The sequence below is a fragment of the Felis catus genome, chromosome X (assembly GCF_018350175.1).
Source record: "Felis catus isolate Fca126 chromosome X, F.catus_Fca126_mat1.0, whole genome shotgun sequence".
Taxonomy (NCBI): domain Eukaryota; kingdom Metazoa; phylum Chordata; class Mammalia; order Carnivora; family Felidae; genus Felis; species Felis catus.
The window spans coordinates 65,555,997-65,578,116 of NC_058386.1; the positions used below are offsets into that span (position 1 = coordinate 65,555,997).

The 22,120-nt window shown below is 36.1% G+C and overlaps 2 protein-coding genes across 3 annotated transcripts in view; one reads left to right on the forward strand and one right to left on the reverse strand.

Moving 5' to 3' along the window:
• Positions 1-3,211, reverse strand: part of LOC101091427 (charged multivesicular body protein 1a-like) — a 158,148-nt gene extending 154,937 nt beyond the window's left edge. The window contains exons 1-2 of the mRNA XM_045050380.1: positions 3,095-3,211; positions 2,460-2,582 (exon numbers count right to left, since the gene is read on the reverse strand). Of these exons, the coding sequence (XP_044906315.1) occupies positions 2,460-2,582; positions 3,095-3,211 (240 nt within the window). The remainder of the gene's footprint in view (positions 1-2,459; positions 2,583-3,094) is intronic.
• TENT5D (terminal nucleotidyltransferase 5D) overlaps positions 2,678-22,120 on the forward strand; it is an 87,192-nt gene continuing 67,749 nt past the window's right edge. For both annotated transcript variants that reach the window (XM_019824025.3, XM_045050978.1), the window contains exons 1-3: positions 2,678-2,840; positions 7,793-7,868; positions 11,218-11,286. The gene's annotated coding sequence lies outside the window, so the exon portion shown is untranslated. The remainder of the gene's footprint in view (positions 2,841-7,792; positions 7,869-11,217; positions 11,287-22,120) is intronic.

Here is a 22,120-nt window from a genome sequence, read left to right on the forward strand (position 1 = left end):
GCAAGAAAATGAGGATTCAAAGATGAAAGACAAGGATCCAATCCTCAAGGAACTCACAGTCCAATGTAAGAGATAAATAGGTAAAACTATAATTACAATAGTGGGAAAAAATGCTAAAGTGGAGGAGAAAACAGATGGGGAAAGGAGTACAGAAGAGGAACTGGTGCTCATAGATTTCTAGGCAAGCGCAGAAGAGGAACTGGTGCTCACAGATTTTTAGGTTTGTTGAGGATGGTGAGTTAGGAAATTAAGATGACATCAAAAGCTTCCTGGATATGAAGCATGCTTGAGCCAAGTCCAACAAAAACAACAAAATGCCAGAAAAGGGGTAGAAACTTAGAGAAGGAAGGAAAAAAAATGGGGCAGCTTGGAGTAGGAAGTATCCCTTAATTTCTCTTCTATTGTTTCATTCCTGTAAGTTAATCAAACACTACTGAAACACCTGTATTAATATTACACACATATTGCTCTTAGTTCTACACTTGTAAAACACCTATACAAACACATTACAACAACAAATATCTTTACAACAACACATTATCTGGCCATTCATCAAGTTCTTTAAAGTGAAAGTTAATCTAGTCCACCACGATAAATTCAGTGTGTTTAACAGAAAACAGAAGTCACAATTACCATGCTAATTCAACTGTTAGCACATTTGGTCTTCCTATATACTGTAGTAATGAGATTTTTGCATTTTATATAGGTGACAAATGTTACTCAAGTTTCAGCTCAAATCTTTTATTTATGGAAGACAGGCCTGAGTCCATGTCATTTTACTCCTCTATAAGGCAAAGGTCTGGATTCTACACTTCTTTTGATAGAATGAAGGGCAGTTAATAGATCATTTTAGGTATAAAACTATTGATAACAGTATTACTAATTTGAATTACAGTCAGGCATACATGCTTTTCAGTAGAGAAAAATAGTAACTAATTATCTTGTTATTGGAAATCACATAAGGTGGGCTTAGGAAGAGCAAAGATAACTTGCATTATTCGAGTCGGAAACAAAAGCAATTTTAGAGCTTTTACCTCAAATCCTTCCCTAAGTTCTGGGGAAAGACATAGCAATTTGTGCTCTATTTCATAATACTTAACTGTATGTTCAAAACTTTACAATTTATAAGCCCTTCCATTTCATTTTACCTTCACAGTAGCTTTATAAGGTTGGCAGGTTAGTATGTTTACAAATGAGTAAAGGTTGTCTTACAGAGGCTTTATGACTTGCCCTAACTCACTTCTTAAGAGGCAGAACTGGGATTAGAAATTCATCTTCTGACTCATAGTCCCGTGCTCTTTCCTTTATGATGCTGCTTTTAAAAACAATCTAACACATCTTCCATAACTCATATCCTTTAAACTGCAGTGACAACTGGACCTTTCTGTTATCTACTCTGTTCATGAAATAGATCATTTTATTCTTGGTTTATCTTGATCAGTCTGCACAAAATAGGTTATCAATATTCTCAGTCTGGCTTATATATTTTTATCCTCCCAGCAGAAGTCTTCCTTTTTATCAGATTTACAAAGTAATGAAGACAAAAGAGCTTTAACATGAGCTTTCAAACAATAACAATTACCCACGTTGTCATTTTGCCAAGTTTCATTCAGTGGCAGAATACCAAGCTACTCTATTTTCTACAATGCCAACTCCTGGAAGAAGGCGAAATTACAGAGAAATGAAAATCCTGTGATGGTATTTCAGTTGTGAAAAACGATTTCATCCTTCAATTCAGGGTGTCACACTTCTTGTATCCTAACCCTCACCTGACCTTAGTGCTTAAGTGGAAACACAGGTGCAACTGATGAACTTTTATAGCTTTGGGGAACTATGAGTTTCCTCATGTGCTAAATCAAATTATTAACAACAAGCACTCACTCAATTTAGTTTGCGGGGCCGCTATTAAGGACTTCACCTCATTACCAGTCACCTAAACCCAGAAAAACGAAGAAATTCCACAAAAACTATTTGCCCTCGTATTGCATTCAAAACCTATACCTCTGCTCTAAACCTCTAGCAAACTCCTGCTGCCTTTTTCCATACAACTCCCCCTCAATTTCTAAGAAACAGATAAAGTAACTGAAAGGACAGGTGACAGCAGCCCTGAACGACAAGGGTTCACGCTCAAGAATCATTTCAAGCCAGTCCCCCTACTCCTCTGACTCTCGCCAAAGCAGTCCCGCTTCCTGGATAAAGGCGGCTACCAGGAAAACAACAGCAATAACAAACAAAAGTTACAGGCGCCTATCAACCAGCATCAGTGCCCCCATCCTTCCACAACTAGACCTAAAAGGTCACCAGGCCCTGCCCTTCTCCCATTCCCTAAACCCTGGCAGCAGCTTTTCAGACGGGAAAGGATACTCTCCATATTCGACATGGTCCCACAACTTTTCTCGTGAGGCGACAGCCCAAAGCAGTGACATGAGTTTCATAAGAGAGCGTTCAGGGGTTCCGACCTGCTGCTCCCCAAGCTCCCAGATTCGCAGTCCCACTTCCTGTTTCCGCGCAAAGCCTGCAGGGTATGGGGGGGTTGGAGCGGTCTGCGACTGAGGGGCGGAGCTTGTATAATGCCAAAATGGCTGCCTCCAAGAGAGGCTGTTAGGGTGGGCTGCAGTCGCTTGGGGGCGTCGGCGAATTCTAGAGGTTATGCCCCTCCCCCTTGTGTTCTTAACCCAGCCCCTAACGGATTTCGTCCTCCGGCTAACCGTCTGGTTCTTTCTTTTGTTGTACTCTGAACTCTACTTAATCTTCCACCCCAACTCTTTCCACAGATTTCACACTATCCTTGGCCCCTCACTTCTGTTTTCAGAGTTTAAGTCTTACGGAGGAAGGAAAAGGTATAGGGCTTTTAAAATACTTTAAAAATATGTATAACCGTATGAAATGAGGGCCTGCGGGATTAGCGGGGTTGGTAATTTTGATTTGTGAGGTTCAGTTGAACTTTTAAAAAGGATCATGATCCTTAAAGTTTTAAGTTAGGAAGGGGAGGACAAAATAAGTAAGCGCAGGTTTAAGAGGTGAAGCTGCTGTGAAGTATAAATTCGTACAAAATAGATTATTCTTATTTTTCACAGTAGATGGTGTAAATTACGAAAATTACTATGAAACCTTTCCAAAATATAATCGGTGGCAGGTTAACTGAACCACTAAGTGGTCGGCGTTTTATATGCGATATTAAAATATCCAAAGGTAATTTATTAGACGCCATCTCTAGATTTGTGGGAAGGAAGGGGGGATCTTTACCGGTATCGCTGCATTTCGATTTAAAACTCTTGGAAATTCCAAGATCTGCTTTGGAAAAAAAAATAGCTAGGATAATTGTTCTCTTTCTGAGGAATTTTATAAGTTTGGCTTTAATTTTTTTCTCATCTTTAAAATTTCAATATGTGGGAAAATAATGAATACATTATTGTCTTTTTATCTTTAGGATGGTTTCCTGGTGCACCAAAATGGTCCTATAAGGTCCAGACTGTTACCTAATTATAAATGCTTGATGCTGGAAAAACCTTTTTGGGGGGAATATATGGTTTCGGGGAAAGTACAATTTGGAAACCACTTACATAAGTGAAACTATATAAAGATTATATTTATTTTTTGATCCTGCTCTGTTTCTATATGTTTCAGATGAAGGTTTACCTTTATAGAGACAAAAAAAAATGGCACATTTCATTGTTGTTTCATCACTTTCCATGCTAGATAAGCAATTGCATTTCACTGTTTGAGAACTTTATTTTTAAATAAGTTCTTTCCTATATGCTTAATATGTATTAACATAGCTCTTACAATAAATCCACATGTAGACCAGAACAATTCACTAAAGCTTCAGAATTTCCACGTTTTGTGTTATTTTTAGTTATATGTGCATAGCCTATAAAATAAGCCTTTAAAGAAAGTGTTTTTAAAGTGTTTTGCATCGCATAGAACTTCTTAAGAGAGGAATCTTTAGGATAGACTAGGGGTTTTACTAGAATTAAGATATAAAGATTTTTACAATTAAGAAGTTTGTTATTGTTATCCATGTTAAGTTAAAAAAATGCATATCCTGTATCTTTGATTGATTAACCACTTAGAAGATTAAGAAATTGTTATGAGTTGTGAATTAATGTTGATTCCAAAACTTGCCCGGTTTTTTGTTGGATATCTTATGTCTTAAAGTTAGCTTTATAATTTATTTTTTGATTTTAGACATAGTAATAGAAGTATTTAAAGTATATGTATAATTGCTGCTGCTGAAGCAAGGAATTGAAATGTCTTAAAATCATAAACTTCTTTTATTACAAAGAAATATAGAAAGCAAAGACATCAAATTTCAATTGTTTTCATTAAATATTGAATATGTATAAAATATTTGTAAAACATGAGTATAGAATAAACAAAAGCAATACAGCAAACATCTGTGACCCAATTTAAGAAAGCTACCATTCCTTTTAAATTCCCGTGTGTACCCCTTCCCTGATCACATTCCTTTCCTTCCCTCCTTAGAGGCAACTGCTGTCTCAAATCTATATGTAATTTCCTTGCTTTTCTTTATAATTTTATCATAGTTTTTATATCCCTGAACAATAGTTATTGTTGTGCAAATAACAAAAGTTATTTAGTTGTGCACAAACTCTGTGTAAATCATACTGCTTTTTCTTCTTTGACTTGCTTTTGTAATTCATTGTAATGTTGCTTGTCTGTATTACTGCTTGTAACCATAGTTCATTCATTTTCACTGCTGTAGAGTATTCCACTATGTGAACATTTTGTAATTTCCCATTCATTATTCTGATGATGGATATCTGGGTTGCTTCCAGGTTATATAGCCTCTAATAATATATTAGTGTTATATTAGCACATACTCTAAGCACTTAAGATCCATAACTTACTTAACTCTCCTAACATATTAGGATGAAATCTGGAAATGTTTACTTTATTATAGAGATGATTAAAGTTAACCTCTTTAAAGTCAGATATAATCTTTAACAATATAATTTTACTCTCTCACCCTAGGAACTATTATTCATTTATTTTTTTTTAATTTTTATGTATTTATTTTATTTTGAGAGAGAGACAGAGTGCGAGCAGCGGGAGGGGCAGAAAGAGAGGGAGACACAGATCTCAAACAGGGTACAGGCTCCGAGCTGTCAGCACAGAGCCCGATGCGGGACTCGAACTCACAGACTGAGACCATGACCTGAGCTGAAGTTGGAAGCTCAACTGACTGAGTCACCCAGGCACCCCTCATTTATTGTTTATTGTATTTATATTTCTTATTATTTTGGGTTATCTTGGATCTTGGCTTTGGTTCTTCCACTCTATCAGGTTAATACCTCCAACTCTGTCTCACCTAAATAGGCAACTACCTTGTTCTCCTTTCACCCTTTGAACAGGGCTACAATGATAAAGATGGCAAGTATTGGACCTCCCAAATTGTTCTTTTGGATTTTAGTTAACTCTAGATATGAAGGCTTAACTGAAGCAACATTAGTCACATATTGATAAACCCGGATGTGGTAAATTTCATTATGGATACTTATATGTGTTTTAAAATATCCGTGCATTTTTACTGTGATAATTGAGATATAAAGAGCCAATATACTATCTTAACTCAGCCTCTATTGAATATCTTAAAATTTGATATTATTCAAATAAAGTTAATGTAAATTATACTAATTCCTACTGTAAATTGAGTTATATTCATGGTTAATCAACTATGTTTACAATCTGTGTTAAAAAAGAACAAGCTTTGCTTCTTAAAGTTAAAAATATTTATTAAAATTGCAGTTAAAACCTAAATTAGTTATTTTTTTCAATTTAATTTTAGTTCTTTTGTGACTACACAGCATTTTTGTTATATTTTAACAAATGGTTTCAAGATGATCAGAAAATCAAATGGTAAATCTGGTTAAACTTTCACTGAAGTATGAAGTAAACTCTCATACACTATGAATGAGAATGGTGTACTATATGTAGTATTTCTCAAAGTTTGGTGTTCTTGTTAAAAGTACAGATGGCTGGGACTCATCTCTATAGATTCTGATAGAATAAATTTGGAATAGGTCTTAGAAGTCTGTATTTTGCCTCTGTTTGTGTAATTGAAATGAACATTGTAATATAGAGTAACATATATCCTGCATTGCCTAAAATAGCTCAATGTGGATGCAACTTCATAGTTTACAAAATGCTTCTTATACATCATTTCATTTGATACTTAAAAGTAATGTAAGGCAACCTCAGCAGGCATTATGATCCTCTTTTTACCAATTAAAAGAAAAAATTAAAAACCAAAACTCAGAGATATCATATGATTTGCCCAAGCAAGTTTTTTTTAAAGTAAGCTCTACACCCAAGTGGGGCTTGAACTCACAGCCCCAAGATCAAGAGTCAAATGTTTGATCAACTGAGCCAGCCAGGTGACCCTGTCCAAGCAAGTTTTGAGCAAATGGAGTCTATATTCAGTTCAGGACTCCTTGATTTCTAATCCAGTACTTTTGAATGCATATAGCAGATTGGCAAGTAGGAATCATTAGACCACTTCTGTTTCTTGCTTTCTATACTTTAGGTGCCCATTGGGTATAGGAGTAAAATGAACAGATATTCCAGTTGGTCAGCAGTCTTTCTGGTTTCTATAAGAAGATTCAGTTTTTTAGAAATTCTAGAGAGGTAGAATCTAAGGGGTTTTTTTAGTTTTTGGTTTTTGGTTTTTTTTTAGTTTTTATTTAAATTCCAGTTAGCATAGTGTAATATTAGTTTCAGGTGTACAATTTAGTGATTCAACACTTACATACAACACCCAGTGCTCATCATAAGTGTCCTCCCTAATCCCCATCACTTATTTAATCCTTCCCCCTACCTCCCCTCTGGTTACCATCCATTGTTTCTATATAGTTAAGAGTCTTTCTCGGTTTGCCTCTCTCTTTTTTTTCCCCCTGTGATCATTTGTTTTGTTTCTTAAATTCCACATGTGAGTGAAATCATGTGATATTTGTCTTTCTCGGACTGACTTATTTCACTTAGCATAATACTCTCTAGCTCCATCCATGTCATAGGGTCTTTCTTTGCTCACAATGGAAAAAGTTTTTCCCTAGGCTGATATCATTTGTCTCCTGGGTTTCCTAGTCTATAACTCTTCAAGTGAGAGAATAAAGAAATTAGAGCACAGAAGAGGTAAAGCTCTATTATCTGAGACATATAGAAGGTGAGGTAGGAACAGAAGTTTAAAGACAAGAAGATGGGTTTGAGTGGCTGCAATAGGTGACCTGAAAAATATCCAGTTTGTGATTAGCAAGTGAGAGATAAACATAAGGAGACCAGATAAGAAGCTGAGTGTAAGAGTCAACTGAACAGAAACAGAAAAAAGTCTTGGATAATTAGGAAAAATACATCCATATATTTACCACCTTTATAAGTGATCATTCCTAAGATTTCATTGTTATTTTAATAACAAATGGTGATATTTGGTGATTGTAGTATATAGTTATCAGAAAGAGAATTTTTCTGGAAAGCTTTGATTATAACAGAGCACTCAAGACATTAAAATTTGCTTTTGCCAGGAAACCTTTTTAAAATGTGAATAATCAATACAATTATATCTTATCATTAGATGAGTTGATTGATTCTTAATGAGTGACATGAGAAAGTATAAAGTATTTTCCATTATTATTAGAGATGCTTTCCCCTTTGGGATGATTCCAAAGTAGTTTTGAGAGTTGTATAATTCAGAAATTCTTTAATATAGGTATAAATGCTTATAAAGAAATTCATTTTTAATATGCCTTTTTCTTATTTCTGTTATTTTACCATACAGGAGCTATTTGAAGAAAACTCAAGAGAAGAAAAAGCAAAAATAAGAGACTTTTATCAGAAGGACAAGTGAAGGCAAGGTAAAAAACAAAGCGCTTGCTCTCTTAAAAAGCTACTATTCTGTACTCCTATGTCCCATTTTACTGACCACGGCACCTACACACTTAGTTCTAGACACTGCTTTTATTTACTTTCTCACCATAGACCAGTTGTAGAATTTCAAGTCAAAATTCTGTCAGTCATTCCTATGGTTTTAGAAATTTATCTGGTAACTGGTTAGTACAGAGCATGCTTTGTAAATCCTTTGAGTTCTCTATATTTTAGTACGCACATTCTATCTTTTAAAGTTTTTTTTTATTTTAATTCCAATGTAATTAACATACATTCTATTATTTTTGCATGTTTTTTCCCAAAATCATCTATAATGTGGCCCATAATTCTTACCTCTGGGTCAGGGTTTCTCAACCAGCACTATGGACGTTTTTGGCTGGTTAGTTCATTTGTTTTGGAGGGCTGTCCTATACATTATAGGACTTTTAGCAGTATCCCTGGCTTCTAGATGCCAGCTGCTTCCTCCCACCTCCAAAGTTGTGACAACCAAAAATGTTTCCAGAGATTGCCAAATATCCTCTGGAGGATAAAATCTCTAATTAAGGACCAGTACTCTAGCTCTAACATCAGCTAGTGCTGCCTTATGTATAAAACCAACAGACATACAACAGCAATAACCGCAAAACATCTTTAAGCTTACTCTTTTTTAGGAATAACTGTGGCAAAAGCAAATGCAACAATAACATCTCTAGATTTTGAACTGTTTTACTAAAATTGCTAAAATTGGATCCAGGACAGAGGTTTTGAAGTCATTGTAAAATTTTTCTCTATGGAGGCTTTTGAAACAGCAAGACATTTAGAGTCATTCAGAGCTAGGTTTGAATTTCTGGCTCCTATATTTAATAGCTGATTATTTTGGACAAGTTATTTAATCTCTGTGTTTCAATTTCCTCATTCGCGCAAACAGGGGTAATAATATTTATTTCCTAGGTTTATTATGAGGATTAAATGAGATTATTCTGAATGTTAAAATACTTAAAATAGAGGCTCTCAGAAATCATAGCTTAGTAATGTCTTCTGCAGCCAAAACACCCTAAATAAAGAGGTAACCATCAAGAAAGGTATTTGAAACAAAGGAGAAAATCATACTAATATAAAAGCATGGTACCTTGGTGCGTGGAAAAATTTTGGCATTTCTATTCACCACTTGTTGAGAAAGAATTAATGTCAATAAAGTGGTCAGAGGGGCACCTGGGTGGCTCAGTAGGTTAAGCATTCAACTTCGGCTCAGGTCATGATCTCCTAGTTTGTGAGTTCGAGCCCCAGATTGGGCTCTGTGCTGACAGCTCAGAGCCTAGAGCCTGCTTAGGATTCTGTGTGCCCCTCTCTCTGCCCCTCCTCTGTTCTCCCTTTCTCTCCCTCTCTCTCTCTCTTCAAAAAAAATAAATAAACATTTAAAAGAAAAGAAAAGAAATGGGTCAGAGAAGAAGTTACAAAAAGTGTCAGAAGGGCTTTGATTAGAATGGACTATTTAATATTCTTCTGTCTAGAAAGAATGGGCACATAAATGGTGGAGTGTATGGGTAGAGTAAATATGAATTTTTTCCTAGGATCTTGAGCAACAAAGAGTAGGCGATCTTCCTGTCACTCAGCCTACTCGATGATAGAGGGAGGTATTTATTTTTTGTTTGTTTTTAATAATTTTATAGTATATTCTCTCAATATTACATGATTCTCTTTGTATGTTTTATAAGAAAAAAAATTTAAATGTGTTAATGTTCATTTATTTTAGAGAGAGAGAGAGAGAGAGAGAGAGACAGTGTGTGAGCAGGGGAGGGGCAGAGAGGAGACACAGAATCTGAAGCAGGCTGCAGGCTGTGAGCTGTCAGCACAGAGCCCAACATGGGGCTCAGACTCACAAACTGCGAGATCATGATGTGAGCCAAAGTTGGGTGCTTAACTAACTGAAGCACCCAGGTGCCCCAAGAAAATGTATTTATATGAGAAAATTTTAAAATATAAAGGTTATAAATAATAATATATTAAATATCCATGTTTCCACCTCCAAGAGTTTACAATAGTCAATATTTTGTCCCATTTGTTTCCAGTTCTTTTTAAAACCAAGTAAATAAAATATAGTGAAGTTGAAGTCTTCTTTGACCACGCTCACTAGTATTATTCTCTGCTCTCCCTCCTGGAGACAACTACTTTCATGAGGTACTATGTGTATCCTTTTCCACACATAAATATGCATTCAAGTAAAATATACAATATTTTGGGGGCATCTGGGTGGCGCGATTGGTTGAGTATCCAACTTCAGCTCAGGTCATAATCTCACAGTTCATGAGTCTGAGCCCTGCGTCAGGCTCTATGCTGACAGCTCAGAGCCTGGAGCCTTCTTCAAATTCTGTCTGTCTGTCTGTCTGTCTATCTCTCTCTCTCTCTCTCTCTGCCCCTCCCCTGCTCTCACTCTAGGTCTCTCTCAAAACTAAACATTTAAATAAAATAAAATATACAATATATTTATGTTTTTAAATTTACATAAATATTAGTATATGTCTAGGTTTTATACCCTTTATCAAACATTACTTTTGATATCTACCCGTGTTGATGTATCTACATTTGTATATGTAATAATTTATTATACAAATATGGCTCATTTTATTTATCCACTCCCTCTTCATGGACATTTATAGGTTGCTTTCATTTTTTTCCCCAATTACAAGAAATGCTGCAGTAACTAACTGTATAATGCTGTACACATTTGCAAGAGTTATCTAAGGTATATACTGAAAGTAGAATTACTGGGTCATTGGGTAGAAATATCTATCTTAAGATAAGTGGACAAGTAGTTAAAAAGGTTTTGTATACTGGAAATGAAGTTTCAAAAAGGAGTTAAATTTGCATGCATTTGATGGAAGCATTTTATGGCTTTTATTTGGGATGCTTTAGAAGTCAGACATGCCTGCTTATTTCAAAAACAGTTTAATGAAATATTGATTGCCTACTATGTGCTTAGAACTGCACAACTGATATTATGAGAAACAGAATACTGAGCTGGATGAACTAATCCAGGGTGGCTTTTATTATGCTCTTATTCAGTCAAAAGGAAAGACTACAGAACAAGATCAATGTGCCACACAAAAGTATACGAAGTGTGAGTATATCAGGTTCATTGCCTGTTTGATTTGCGTAGCTCTGGTCAAGAAGGTTTGTCACATGCTTTCCTCCTCTCTGAACCTCACATTTATAAGACCATTATTGATTAGTTGTAGCTGAGATACACTGAAAGTTAACATTTGTCCTAAGCTGAAGCTTAATCAGATCTAGGCAGTGATCCAGACTACATAAAAATTAATAGCCTGTTCCTTTTTTCAGATTTGATTCTTTATAAAAGAAATCACCGAATATTTCACATCTATCTAACTGAAGTTACCCTAACTGGAGGTAAGATACAAAGTTTAGAGAGGCAGAAATATATGACTTGGAGGAAAAAAGAGAGGTTGTGGAACTTGCTAAAGATCATACATTAGATTGTTGTGAATTTTGCCTTTCATTTCTTATTTCACCTTTCAAATAACTCCTCATTTAATATGTATTTATGAACAGGGTAGAAAGGATCATCTTGAAAATTCCCTTTGACAATTATGTTAATAAATAAAGTATGGTTTTAGTAAGTTCAACTTTGTTTAGAGGGAAGGAAAGAAAGATTATGGGCATATATTTGATAAGCATATTTTCCATTATATTATTATTTTATAGTTCTTCATTTTTTTATTTAAAGCAGTAGTAGTTGTTAGTGTTCCTTTCTCCTTTCTTATTACCCTTTCCCTAATTTTTTAAAAAAAAATTTTAATGTTTATTTATTTTTGAGAGAGAGAGAGAGACAGAGCGTGAGCAGGGGAGGGGCAGAGAGAAAGAGAGACACAGAGTCTGAAGAAGCTCCAGGCTCTGAGCTGTCAGCACAGAGCCCGATGCAGGGCTCAAACTCATGAACTGTGAGATCATGACCTGAGCCAAAATCGGATCAGATGCTCAACTGACAGAGCTATCCAGGTGCCCCTCCCTAATTTTTTATTTTTTATTTCTTTTACTCATTCTCATATTCATCCTTAGTACCAACCCTTTGGAATACTTTAAAGTCATGCCTGATCAAGGAATCTCAAGCTCAACTGAGATTTCTATACTTAGACTCAGAAGGGTTTACTAGAATTCATAGGATACAGTGCAACTTTAAGGTGAAGATTTAGTTAACTGGAATTCATAGGATACACTTCAATTAAGTGAAGATTTAGTTAATAGTCTTATATTAGGCAAAGAGGAACCACATCAGGTGCATGAATGTATAAATGTTCCAATACTTCATGTTTTTTAATATTTACTAGAAATCTATCAACTTCTAAAAAGTTACCATTTAGAAATTTGGTGTCAATCAGAGTGATACAACCACTTCTAGTAATCACTGTGATAAACAACTTTGGTTACTATATAAATTGTTATTATCTTTTTATCTGTGTGCCTTTTTATCAGTTTATAACCTTCTTTAGGACCAGGTCATTTTATTACTTATGACTTGTGACCCCTGGAACCAACTGATTTCCTTGCATATAGTTGAAACTTAGTACATTTTTAATATTGATAAGGTTTTATTACTTTTTAAATTAGAGCTATTTCTTTTATTCAGAGAGATGACTTCATAACCAGTTACATGTCTGTGATTGGGAAACATATGCAAATATTTGAGGAGTAAGAGATTTGTAAACAATTAATTAGCTCAGAGTAAGAGATTTGGAAAAGATTAATTAGCTGAGGGGCGCCTGGGTGGCGCAGTCGGTTAAGCGTCCGACTTCAGCCAGGTCACGATCTCGCGGTCTGTGAGTTCAAGCCCCGCGTCAGGCTCTGGGCTGATGGCTCAGAGCCTGGAGCCTGTTTCCGATTCTGTGTCTCCCTCTCTCTCTGCCCCTCCCCCGTTCATGCTCTGTCTCTCTCTGTCCCAAAAAGAAATAAACGTTGAAAAAAAAATTTAAAAAAAATTAAAAAAAAAAGATTAATTAGCTGAAGAGAGAAGACAAGAAACTCTTATTTTCAGCAGACAAACATGTCTGTTAAAATAATCTCTCTCTAAGTGAATACATCTGAAGTTGAGAACTGCCTGTTCAATACAAATAGCAGATTATTTATGTTTATACATATTAGATGCTTTTGATACCAGTCAGTAACTGAGCATGAATGAGCTTCCAACAGAATTAGCAGTGGAAACTACTCTCTTATGAATCTCAGGTATCTCTGTTCTGATAATGATAAAAATTAACTAATTTTAGTGCTCGCAAAGTTGTTCCTCATTTTATGACCCTGATATCTTTATAAATGGTATAAGTTAGTTGATTGATGGTCCTGTAATTTTACAGTTATTAAATATCATATATTGAAGTCTCCTGATTAGAATACCTTTCAAGAGAAATATATCCACCCCCACCACAAAAGATAATTTTTGTTGTGAATGACTAAAAAAGAAGACCTTGTCAAAATACCATGTAGTTAAGTGTTACAGGAAGCAAGTCCTGGTTTATTATTTTTTAACTGTGTCTGAAGCATTTTGGTCATAGAGATGTAGTAAGAACTTTTAAATACTTGTCCTCTCTAAAACTGAATGGGCAAAGAACTATCTTCAAGCTTATAATCATAGGACAAATTGATATCATTATACACAAAGAATACACTGATTTTATTAAATCAGTAGTTTTCTTCATGAAGCAGACTTGTGGTTTTAATTACTCTTTGGGAACTTTTTTTTTTGGAGAAAGGTTCTCCTAATGTCTTTGTACTAATATAGTAATAGGAGATGTTTTTGTTGAATCTAATCAATTAATGAACATTTTTGGATACCTTCTTTTTCCCACAACTCTGGATGAAAAAGAAATGTAAGACATGAATGTGTCCTCAAGGAAGTTATAATTTAGTTGTGGAAATCAAACCAGCATATATTGAACAATTAGAGAACACTAAGTGTTAACTTTGCAACACTGGCTTGATGTTGAAGATATCAGTATTGACTAGAATGCTCAAGGTTTCATGGAAGACATCAGACTTAGAAGATTAGGGTAGGCCATGGGAGAAAGGAAAGTAATTCCAGATAGGTAGAATGACATGATTGAAAACATAGGGATAAAGATTAATACCTATTTACACTCCAGGGGTATGTCTGTGTTGGTATAGTCAGTAACCCTACTTTAAAATTTTTTTTTCAACATTTTTTATTTATTTTTGGGACAGAGAGAGACAGAGCATGAACGGGGGAGGGGCAGAGAGAGAGAGGGAGACACAGAATCGGAAACAGGCTCCAGGCTCTGAGCCATCAGCCCAGAGCCCGACGCGGGGCTCGAACCCAGGGACCGCGAGATCGTGACCTGGCCGAAGTCGGACGCTTAACCGACTGCGCCACCCAGGCGCCCCCCCAATTTAAATCCTAACTGGGAGACTATGGAACTCTAGTGTTTATGTAGTTAAGTAATGTATTTCTTGTTTCTTCTATGGCATGTTTTCACTGACTGAAAATGCTACCAATCAAATAAGCATATCAAGGGTAATATCTTAGTAACATTTTCCTAGTTAACTCTGTCCTGTGTAGTAGAGATTAGAGATGTCAGTCTTTCAAAGATAGTTTAGAGAGGTGCCTGGGTGGCTCAGTCCTTTGGGCATCTGACTTCAGCCTAGGTCATGATCTCGCCATTCCAAAGTTCGAGCCCCATGTCGGGCTCTGTGCTGACAGCTCAGAGCCTGGAGCCTGTTTCAGATTCTGTGTCTCCCTCTCTCTCTCTCTGCCCTTTCCCACTCACACTCGGTCTGTCTCTCTCAAAAATAAACATTAAAAAAAATTAATAAAAAAATAAAAGATAGTGTAGAGCTGTGTGATATTAAAATAATTTTAGAAGGTCCAGAACCAGATGAGTGAGACTGAGAAATCAATTGTCCCTGGTTGATTGGTTGATATTTATGGCGTCATTAAACTATCTTACATATAAGCAAACACAAATGTACAGCTTTTACTGTACTGCCTATAGCGACACCATTATTTTTTTTTAGTTTGCACTTAATATGAAACAATAGCAACAATGCTGCAATAAGATCTTATTGCTAAATAACTCAATGGGCAGATGAATAATGAGATAATTTATAAGTTGTGAATAAAATTTTTGTTTTGGGTATTGAAAAATGTGTTCTTTTCTTTTGAATGAATTTTAAGCTAATATCTTATTGGATGGGCTATCAGTTACCACACAGTTCTAATAGAAGCGTGAAAAAATCCAATTAAGGCATTTGAACCAAAAGAAATACTATTTTGATTCAGGTACATTTGGAGAATATCTTGATAGTTTGAATCATTAATTTTAGAATTTGGTAGTGTTGGTTCCTGTTCAGACTGGTTAACTGTATGTGATTTAAAGCTGAATTATGGTATAAAAATGATTTTTCAATTTGATATAAGCTAGAACTAGAAAATATGTTTCAGTAAATAGTGACTTTTTTTTCTTAAAGTACAAAATAAAGTTCAACTCAAGTTCTTAGTCTGTGGAAGTTACTAGGAGGAATGCAGATTGTTGGTTGCACGTGATATGGGAGAAATATCATTTGTGTGTGATATTTGATAGTGTATGTTCAGGGAGGTTAACCAAGGGAACTCTTCACTAATAGCTCTACATGTTGAAATAAAACTGAAAAAGATAATGAAGAGAGTTCCAAATTGAGCAAAGTAGTTCTGCTCAGTGTCCTTAAGATAGCTGACCTTCTGGGGCGCCTGGGTGGCGCAGTCGGTTAAGCGTCCAACTTCAGCCAGGTCACGATCTCGCGGTCTGTGAGTTCGAGCCCCGCGTCAGGCTCTGGGCTGATGGCTCAGAGCCTGGAGCCTGCTTCCCATTCTGCGTCTCCCTCTCTCTCTGCCCCTCCCCCGTTCGTGCTCTGTCTCTCTCTGTCTCAAAAATAAATAAAAACGTTAAAAAAAAATTAAAAAAAAAAAGATAGCTGACCTTCTGTTTTTGTAGAATAAACTCATATAAAGTTAGAGATACTAAGGGTCTTTTTTTTAAGTTTACTTATTTTGAGAGAGCGAGAGTAGGGGAGGGGCAGAAATAGAGGGAGAGAGAGGGAGTCCCAAGCAGGCTGAGAGATCATGACCTGAGGTGAAATCAAGAGTGGGACGCTTAACCAACTGAACCACCCAGGTGTCCCAGGGATGCTAATGTTCTTAATAACCTAGTCCAACCCTTTAATTGCACAGAGGAGACTAAAGTTTCAAAGTGGTGAGGTGACTTGGCAAGTCCCACAGACGGTATTAGAGTCAATATTAAAATCTAGGTATCCTCCTTTCCAAACCTAGTCTTTACTATAACTTATTACCGATATGAGACAAGATATGATTTGAATGTTGTTAAAAAACATGCTAGCCCTGGTACATCTTATCATTATCCTCTCCTATACCAGAAATTCCTAATATTAGTGATTCTTATGTAATCCTGTAATCTCTCTTTCTTTCTCTCTCTCTCTCAAAATTAAATAAACATTTAAACAGATTTTTTGTAGGATCAGAAAAGAATTACCAGGAATTATATTTCCAAGTTTTTGAACTACTTTTTATATTTGTTAATGGTAAAATTAGTGGTGTTCTTAATATTAAGAAAACTTGTCTGATACAGAGTAAATATTCTCATTTTTATGTAAGAAACATCAGAATCATCCACTGCATAAATTTCCATGTCTTGGTTTTTATTTTAAAAATTTGTAAAAGAAACAAAATTTATGGTGTTTTATATATTTATTGTAGCAGTCTAAGACAAATATTCCTAGAGAAATTAGGAGGCAGTTTTAAAAACCATGGGCTTTAGAGTTAACCTGTTTTTAAAAATATTTATTTATTTTTGAGGGGCACTTGGGTGGCTCATCTGACTTCAGCTCAGGTCATGGTCTCGTGGTCAGTGAGTTCAAGCCCCGCGTCAGGCTCTGTGCTGACAGCTCAGAGCCTGGAGCCTGCTTTGGATTCTGTCTCCCTCTCTCTCTGCCCCTCCCCAGCTCACGCTCTGTTCTCTCTGTCTCTCAAAAATGAATAAACATTAAAAAAATTTAAAAATTAAATAAAATATGTATTTATTTTTGAGAGAGAGAGAAAGTGCACACACACACACACACACACACACACACGCGCGCGCGCGCGCAAGTGGGGGAAGGGCAAAGAGAGAGGGAGACACAGAATCCCAAGTGGGCTCTGCAAATGCTGTCAACACAGAGCTGGACAAGGGGCTCAAATCCACAAACTGTGCAATCATGACTTGAGCCAAAATCAAGAGTCAGAGGCTTAACCAACTGAGCCACATGAGCACCCTGAGTTAGACCTGGTTTTTATATCCTGACTCTGACAACTGTGCCTTTTGGAAAGTTAGTTTCTTTATCTATAAAACAAAGGTGGTTATACATTCTTCATACAGTTGTTGTGAGGATTAACTGAAACAAAATAGTTAAAGGTATTTAGCAGACTACAAGAAACCCAATTAATATTCAATAAAAGATAGGAGTCATTATTTTATTGTTAAGAGCAGCAGCAGCAGTAGAATAATTGTAATAGTAATTGTTGCTTTTGTCACCATACTCTGTTTTGTCATAGCAATATGTTGTGTCATAGCTAATGTGAAATCTCTTCAGGCAGACATTGGGTTCAATGATTATTTCATGAGTTTCACTTGCACTGTTTAATAGTTTCTCAAGGTATGTTAAGAAAAGTTGAAAGGATTGTCAGTGTCATTATTTATACTACTGAATAGATTGTTCCAGTGGTGGGAGGGGTGGGGGAGAAAAAGAGAGAGAGAGAGAGAGAGAGAGAGAATGAGTGCTTTCCTTATGGAATTTATTCCACAAATGTATTATGAAACCTTAATAATGGTGTCAGTGTTTTTATTGAGAAAATAGTAAAATGTCTTATTTTTCTAGCTCTTTGGCTTTAATATAGATCTTAATATTGTTTATTGTGCAGATAACTTTAGAATTTTTTCCTTTTAGTAAAATTCATTTAAAGTAGTAGTACTTTACAAAACAAGGTTAAAAACAGCATTTTTGGCTATAGCTTATTATTTCATTTTTTTGATAAGGACTTTCTCAGTTATCCTTTTGTATCACAAAAGACGTAAGAGCTAAATGTCTTTATTTTTTGTTTTTATTTAAATTCCAGTTAGTTAATATGAAGTGTAATATTAGTTTCAGGTGTACAATATAGTGATTCAGCACTTCCATACAACACCCAGTGCTCATCACAGCAAGTTCACTCCTTAATCCCCTTCACCTAGAGCTAAGTGTTTTTATAGTGACATAGCAGATATGCAGTTTTTTCTTTCTCCAGTTTTTTATTTAAATTCCAGTTAGTTGACATACAGTGCAATATTAGTTGCAGGTGTACAATTTAGTGATTCAAGCCTTACATATACCACCCAGTGCTCAAGTACAGACAGTCCTTAATCGCCATCACCTATTAAACCCATCCCCCCCCCCACATCCCCTCCAGTATCCCTCAGTTTGTTCTCTGTAGTTAAGAGTCTTATTTCCTGGTTTGCCTCTTTTTCCCCCCTATTTTTATCTGTTTTGTTTCTTAAATTCCACATATGAGTGAAATCATATGGTATTTTCTTTCTCTGACTTACTTCACTTAGCATAATACTCTCTAGCTCCATCCACATCGTAGCAAATGGCAAGATTTCATTCTTAATATTCCATTCTATTTTTTAAAGAGATAGCTATACATTCTACTTGATTTTTGAGAAAAGGTAAGAGAATGAATGCTTTATTGAATGCTCACTGTGTATTTTCTTATTTAATCATTGAATAGCCATGTAAAGTATATTATCATTGTTGCCCTCACTATAGATGAGAAAACAAAGATACAAAGATTAGACAACTTACTTATGGTAACATAGTTGATAAATTATAAATACTCAGATTCAAGCCCTGATATATTAGGATTCCAAGACTATAATATTATTTTTCTACTAGATCATGCTGCTTTCAGTATTTATTGAAGACTGTAATGTTTAAGGTACCACGATGGGTACTTTACATAGTACATTCTCTCTTTTTAATTTTCATAGCATCCATGTATACTAAAATTAGATACATTTTATAAATAAAAGATGTGAGACTTCATGAATTTAAGTAATTTAACCATGACTGCTTAGTTATTGAGTGGCATAGCTGGAATTTGAATCTGTATCAGTCTAATAATTCCCAAACCTAAAACCTGTCATACCTTTACACCCAGATAGCTAATGTGAAATAACCACAATCCAGTAATTTTTTATGTGATGTTAATCATAATGTAAGCTGATCCCTTTTGTTGCGAATTTTAAAATGTGTCTCATATTTACAGTTCAATTCTGATTAGAATTCTGATTTTATATTTCTTAGTTCATTTTGACATAGTACAGAGATTAATAATACCTTAAGAAAGTACGGTTCCAGAGGAGTCTCAAATATACCAAGAGGTTTTTTTGATTTACAAAATGTTTTATTCATTATTTTAAAGTGTTTTCTGATGTTGTTAAATGTGCCATGCATAGTAGTTTAAACTTCTTTGTTTACAGGTGATGATGAAACACCCATTAAGCAAATCCAGCATAAACTACAAAAAAGTACAAAAAAAGTACGAGAGAGAATTTCTAATAGCGTTTATCCTTCCAAGACATGAAATAAAAAAGACTAAAAGAACATCTAAGAAAAATATAAATATAAACTCTTTTAACCTGTATTTTTAGATTACTGAGAATTAAAAAAAACTTTTTTAATGTTTATTTATTTTGAGAGAGATAGAAAGCATGAGCAGGGGTTGGGGGGTGTTGCAGAGAAAGACACACAGGATCCAAAGCAGGCTCCAGGCTCTGAGCTGTCAGCACAGAGCCTGATACAAGGCTCAAACTCAAGAACCGCGTGATCATGACCTAAGCTGAAGTCAGTCGCTCAACAGACTGAGCCACCCAGTTGCCCCTAGATTACTGAGGATTTTAAAAGTCAGAATTTCTAGACAGTCCATCTAAATGCTAAAATATATCCAGTGCTTGGGGCGTCTGGGTGGCCCAGTGGGTTAAGTGTCGGACTCTTGATTGCAGACTAGGTCGTGATCTTGGGGTTTGTGAGTTCGAGCCCCATATAGGCTCTACACTGACAGCATGGAGCCTGCTTAGGATTCTCTGTCTCCTGTCTCCCTCTCTCTGCCCCTCCTCTGCTTGCACTCTCTCTCTCTCTCTCTCAAAAATAAATAAATAAAATATTTAAAAATATGTATATATGCATTATATATATATATATATATATATCCTGCTTTAGTATATCTAGTATATCTAGTCTATTATGCCTCCTGACTTTCTAATATACTTGCTATTGTTGCATTGCACTATTTCCCCACCTAGTAATTTAGGTTTGAGATGTAAAATATTGCTTGAAGTCAGATGGTTATTAAGGCAATTTTTTTTTACTTCACATGGCAATATATTCAACTACAAACATAATTATAATAGCTAATAATAATAATAGCAGCTCAAAAGGGATTCCCAGACTAAACGTAAGCTTCTATAACAGTATTTTTGTTGGCTATCATTATCCCTTACTGTCGATTGCTTTTATTTTTTTAAGTTTTTTATGTTTATTTTTGAGAGAGAGAGACAGAGCGTGAGCAAGAGAGGGACAGAGAGAGAGGGAGATACAGAATCTGAAGCAGGCTCCAGGCTCTAAGCTGTCAGCACAGAGCCCGACGCAGGGCTTGAACTCACAAGCCATGAGGTCATGACCTGAGCTGAAGTTGGATGCTTAACCGACTGAGCCACCCAGGCAGCCCATACTGTGGATTGCTTTTAGAGAGTGACAGTAAAATGTGGGGATAGCAATGATTTGAAGGATACACTTGCTAAAATAAGACTTTCCTTTAAAAAAAAAGTAATGAGGAGTATTTTATTCACATTTTGTGGCAAGTTAGCACCTAAATATTTTGAAAGTAGCAAAGAATAGTAGTAAAGATTGGTAATATCTAGAGAGATCCAAAGATTTGAAAATTTTAAATTGAAATCAAGGAATCCACTTATTAGAATAACAACAACAAGGGGTATTAATAGGAAAACAAATAAGTATTCAGAAGTAGCTAGGAGCTTTTTACCCATAAAGAATAAGACAGATACTAAAATGGAGAAACTCAAGCTGAAAAACAAAAATAATACTGGAAAATATGGAAAGTCTTTATCTTAGAATATGGAAAACCTAGGGTTCTTGGTGAAAAAGTCCAAGAGTTATAGGGATATAGATGCATATAATCTGCTGAATCTGAGATTTGGTTTACTAGATAGACCCAGGAAAGCATACTTCCAAAGTAAGGAGATAATAAAATATCTTGGAGAGTAATGGCCTTATGAAGAAGAGGTCCTGTAGTGCCCTGCCATGTAGTGTCCCCTGTTCTCCAGGTCCTGGTGCTTCTGGAAGTGTCTCCAATGTATGCTGCATGTGTTCTGCCTTTTGCTTTGTCCTTCAGGATAGTTGTCTGAAGAGGTACTCTGCCTTTTGTGGGAAGTGTTTGGTCCCTGCCATAAATGTAGTATGTTTTAACTAGACATGATCTGGTCTGCTTTTGAAATGAGACCTGTTGCTACCACCACTGAAACTGAGACTCTGCAAAATTCCCAAGTCAGGAGATGCAGTGTGGGCAGGGGTTTGGGCCAGTCCTCTGAGGTAGGGGGCCTACCACATTGGGGGCTGAAGCAAAGGAGGTGGAGAAGGGCAGTTCCACCAGAATATGGGGGGACAGGGCTTGATGTAAGCAAGTTAGATAGCAAGTTTTGGAGCTACACGTGTTCCCACAGGTTGCCCTGTGCTTATGCTGAGGGGCAGGGGAGGGAAATGGCACCTGCCAGTTCTTTTGTTCCCAGAGGTGTCTCTCCATGAACACTGCCTCTCTGCAACACACTCTGAAATGAGAATATAACCTCCCCACTGTGTGTCCCAGTACTCTTCAGATCACTGATTCCACACTGTATGTCTATGGGTTGTTTGCGTGCCTTCACTCCAGGAGCACCACAGTGCCCTCCAGCCCCTATCCCAGCCTGTCTTGCTGACCTTTAAAACTCCAGACTTTAAGCCCAAATGGTTGCCAGAAGTCACAAAGTTTGGCCCCTCTCCCTTTCCAAGCCAGTTTCTATGGGGATTTATTCCCCATGCTCTGAGCTCCCCTGTGTGTTAGTCTTTCTCTTGCCACTCTCCATGACTGCAG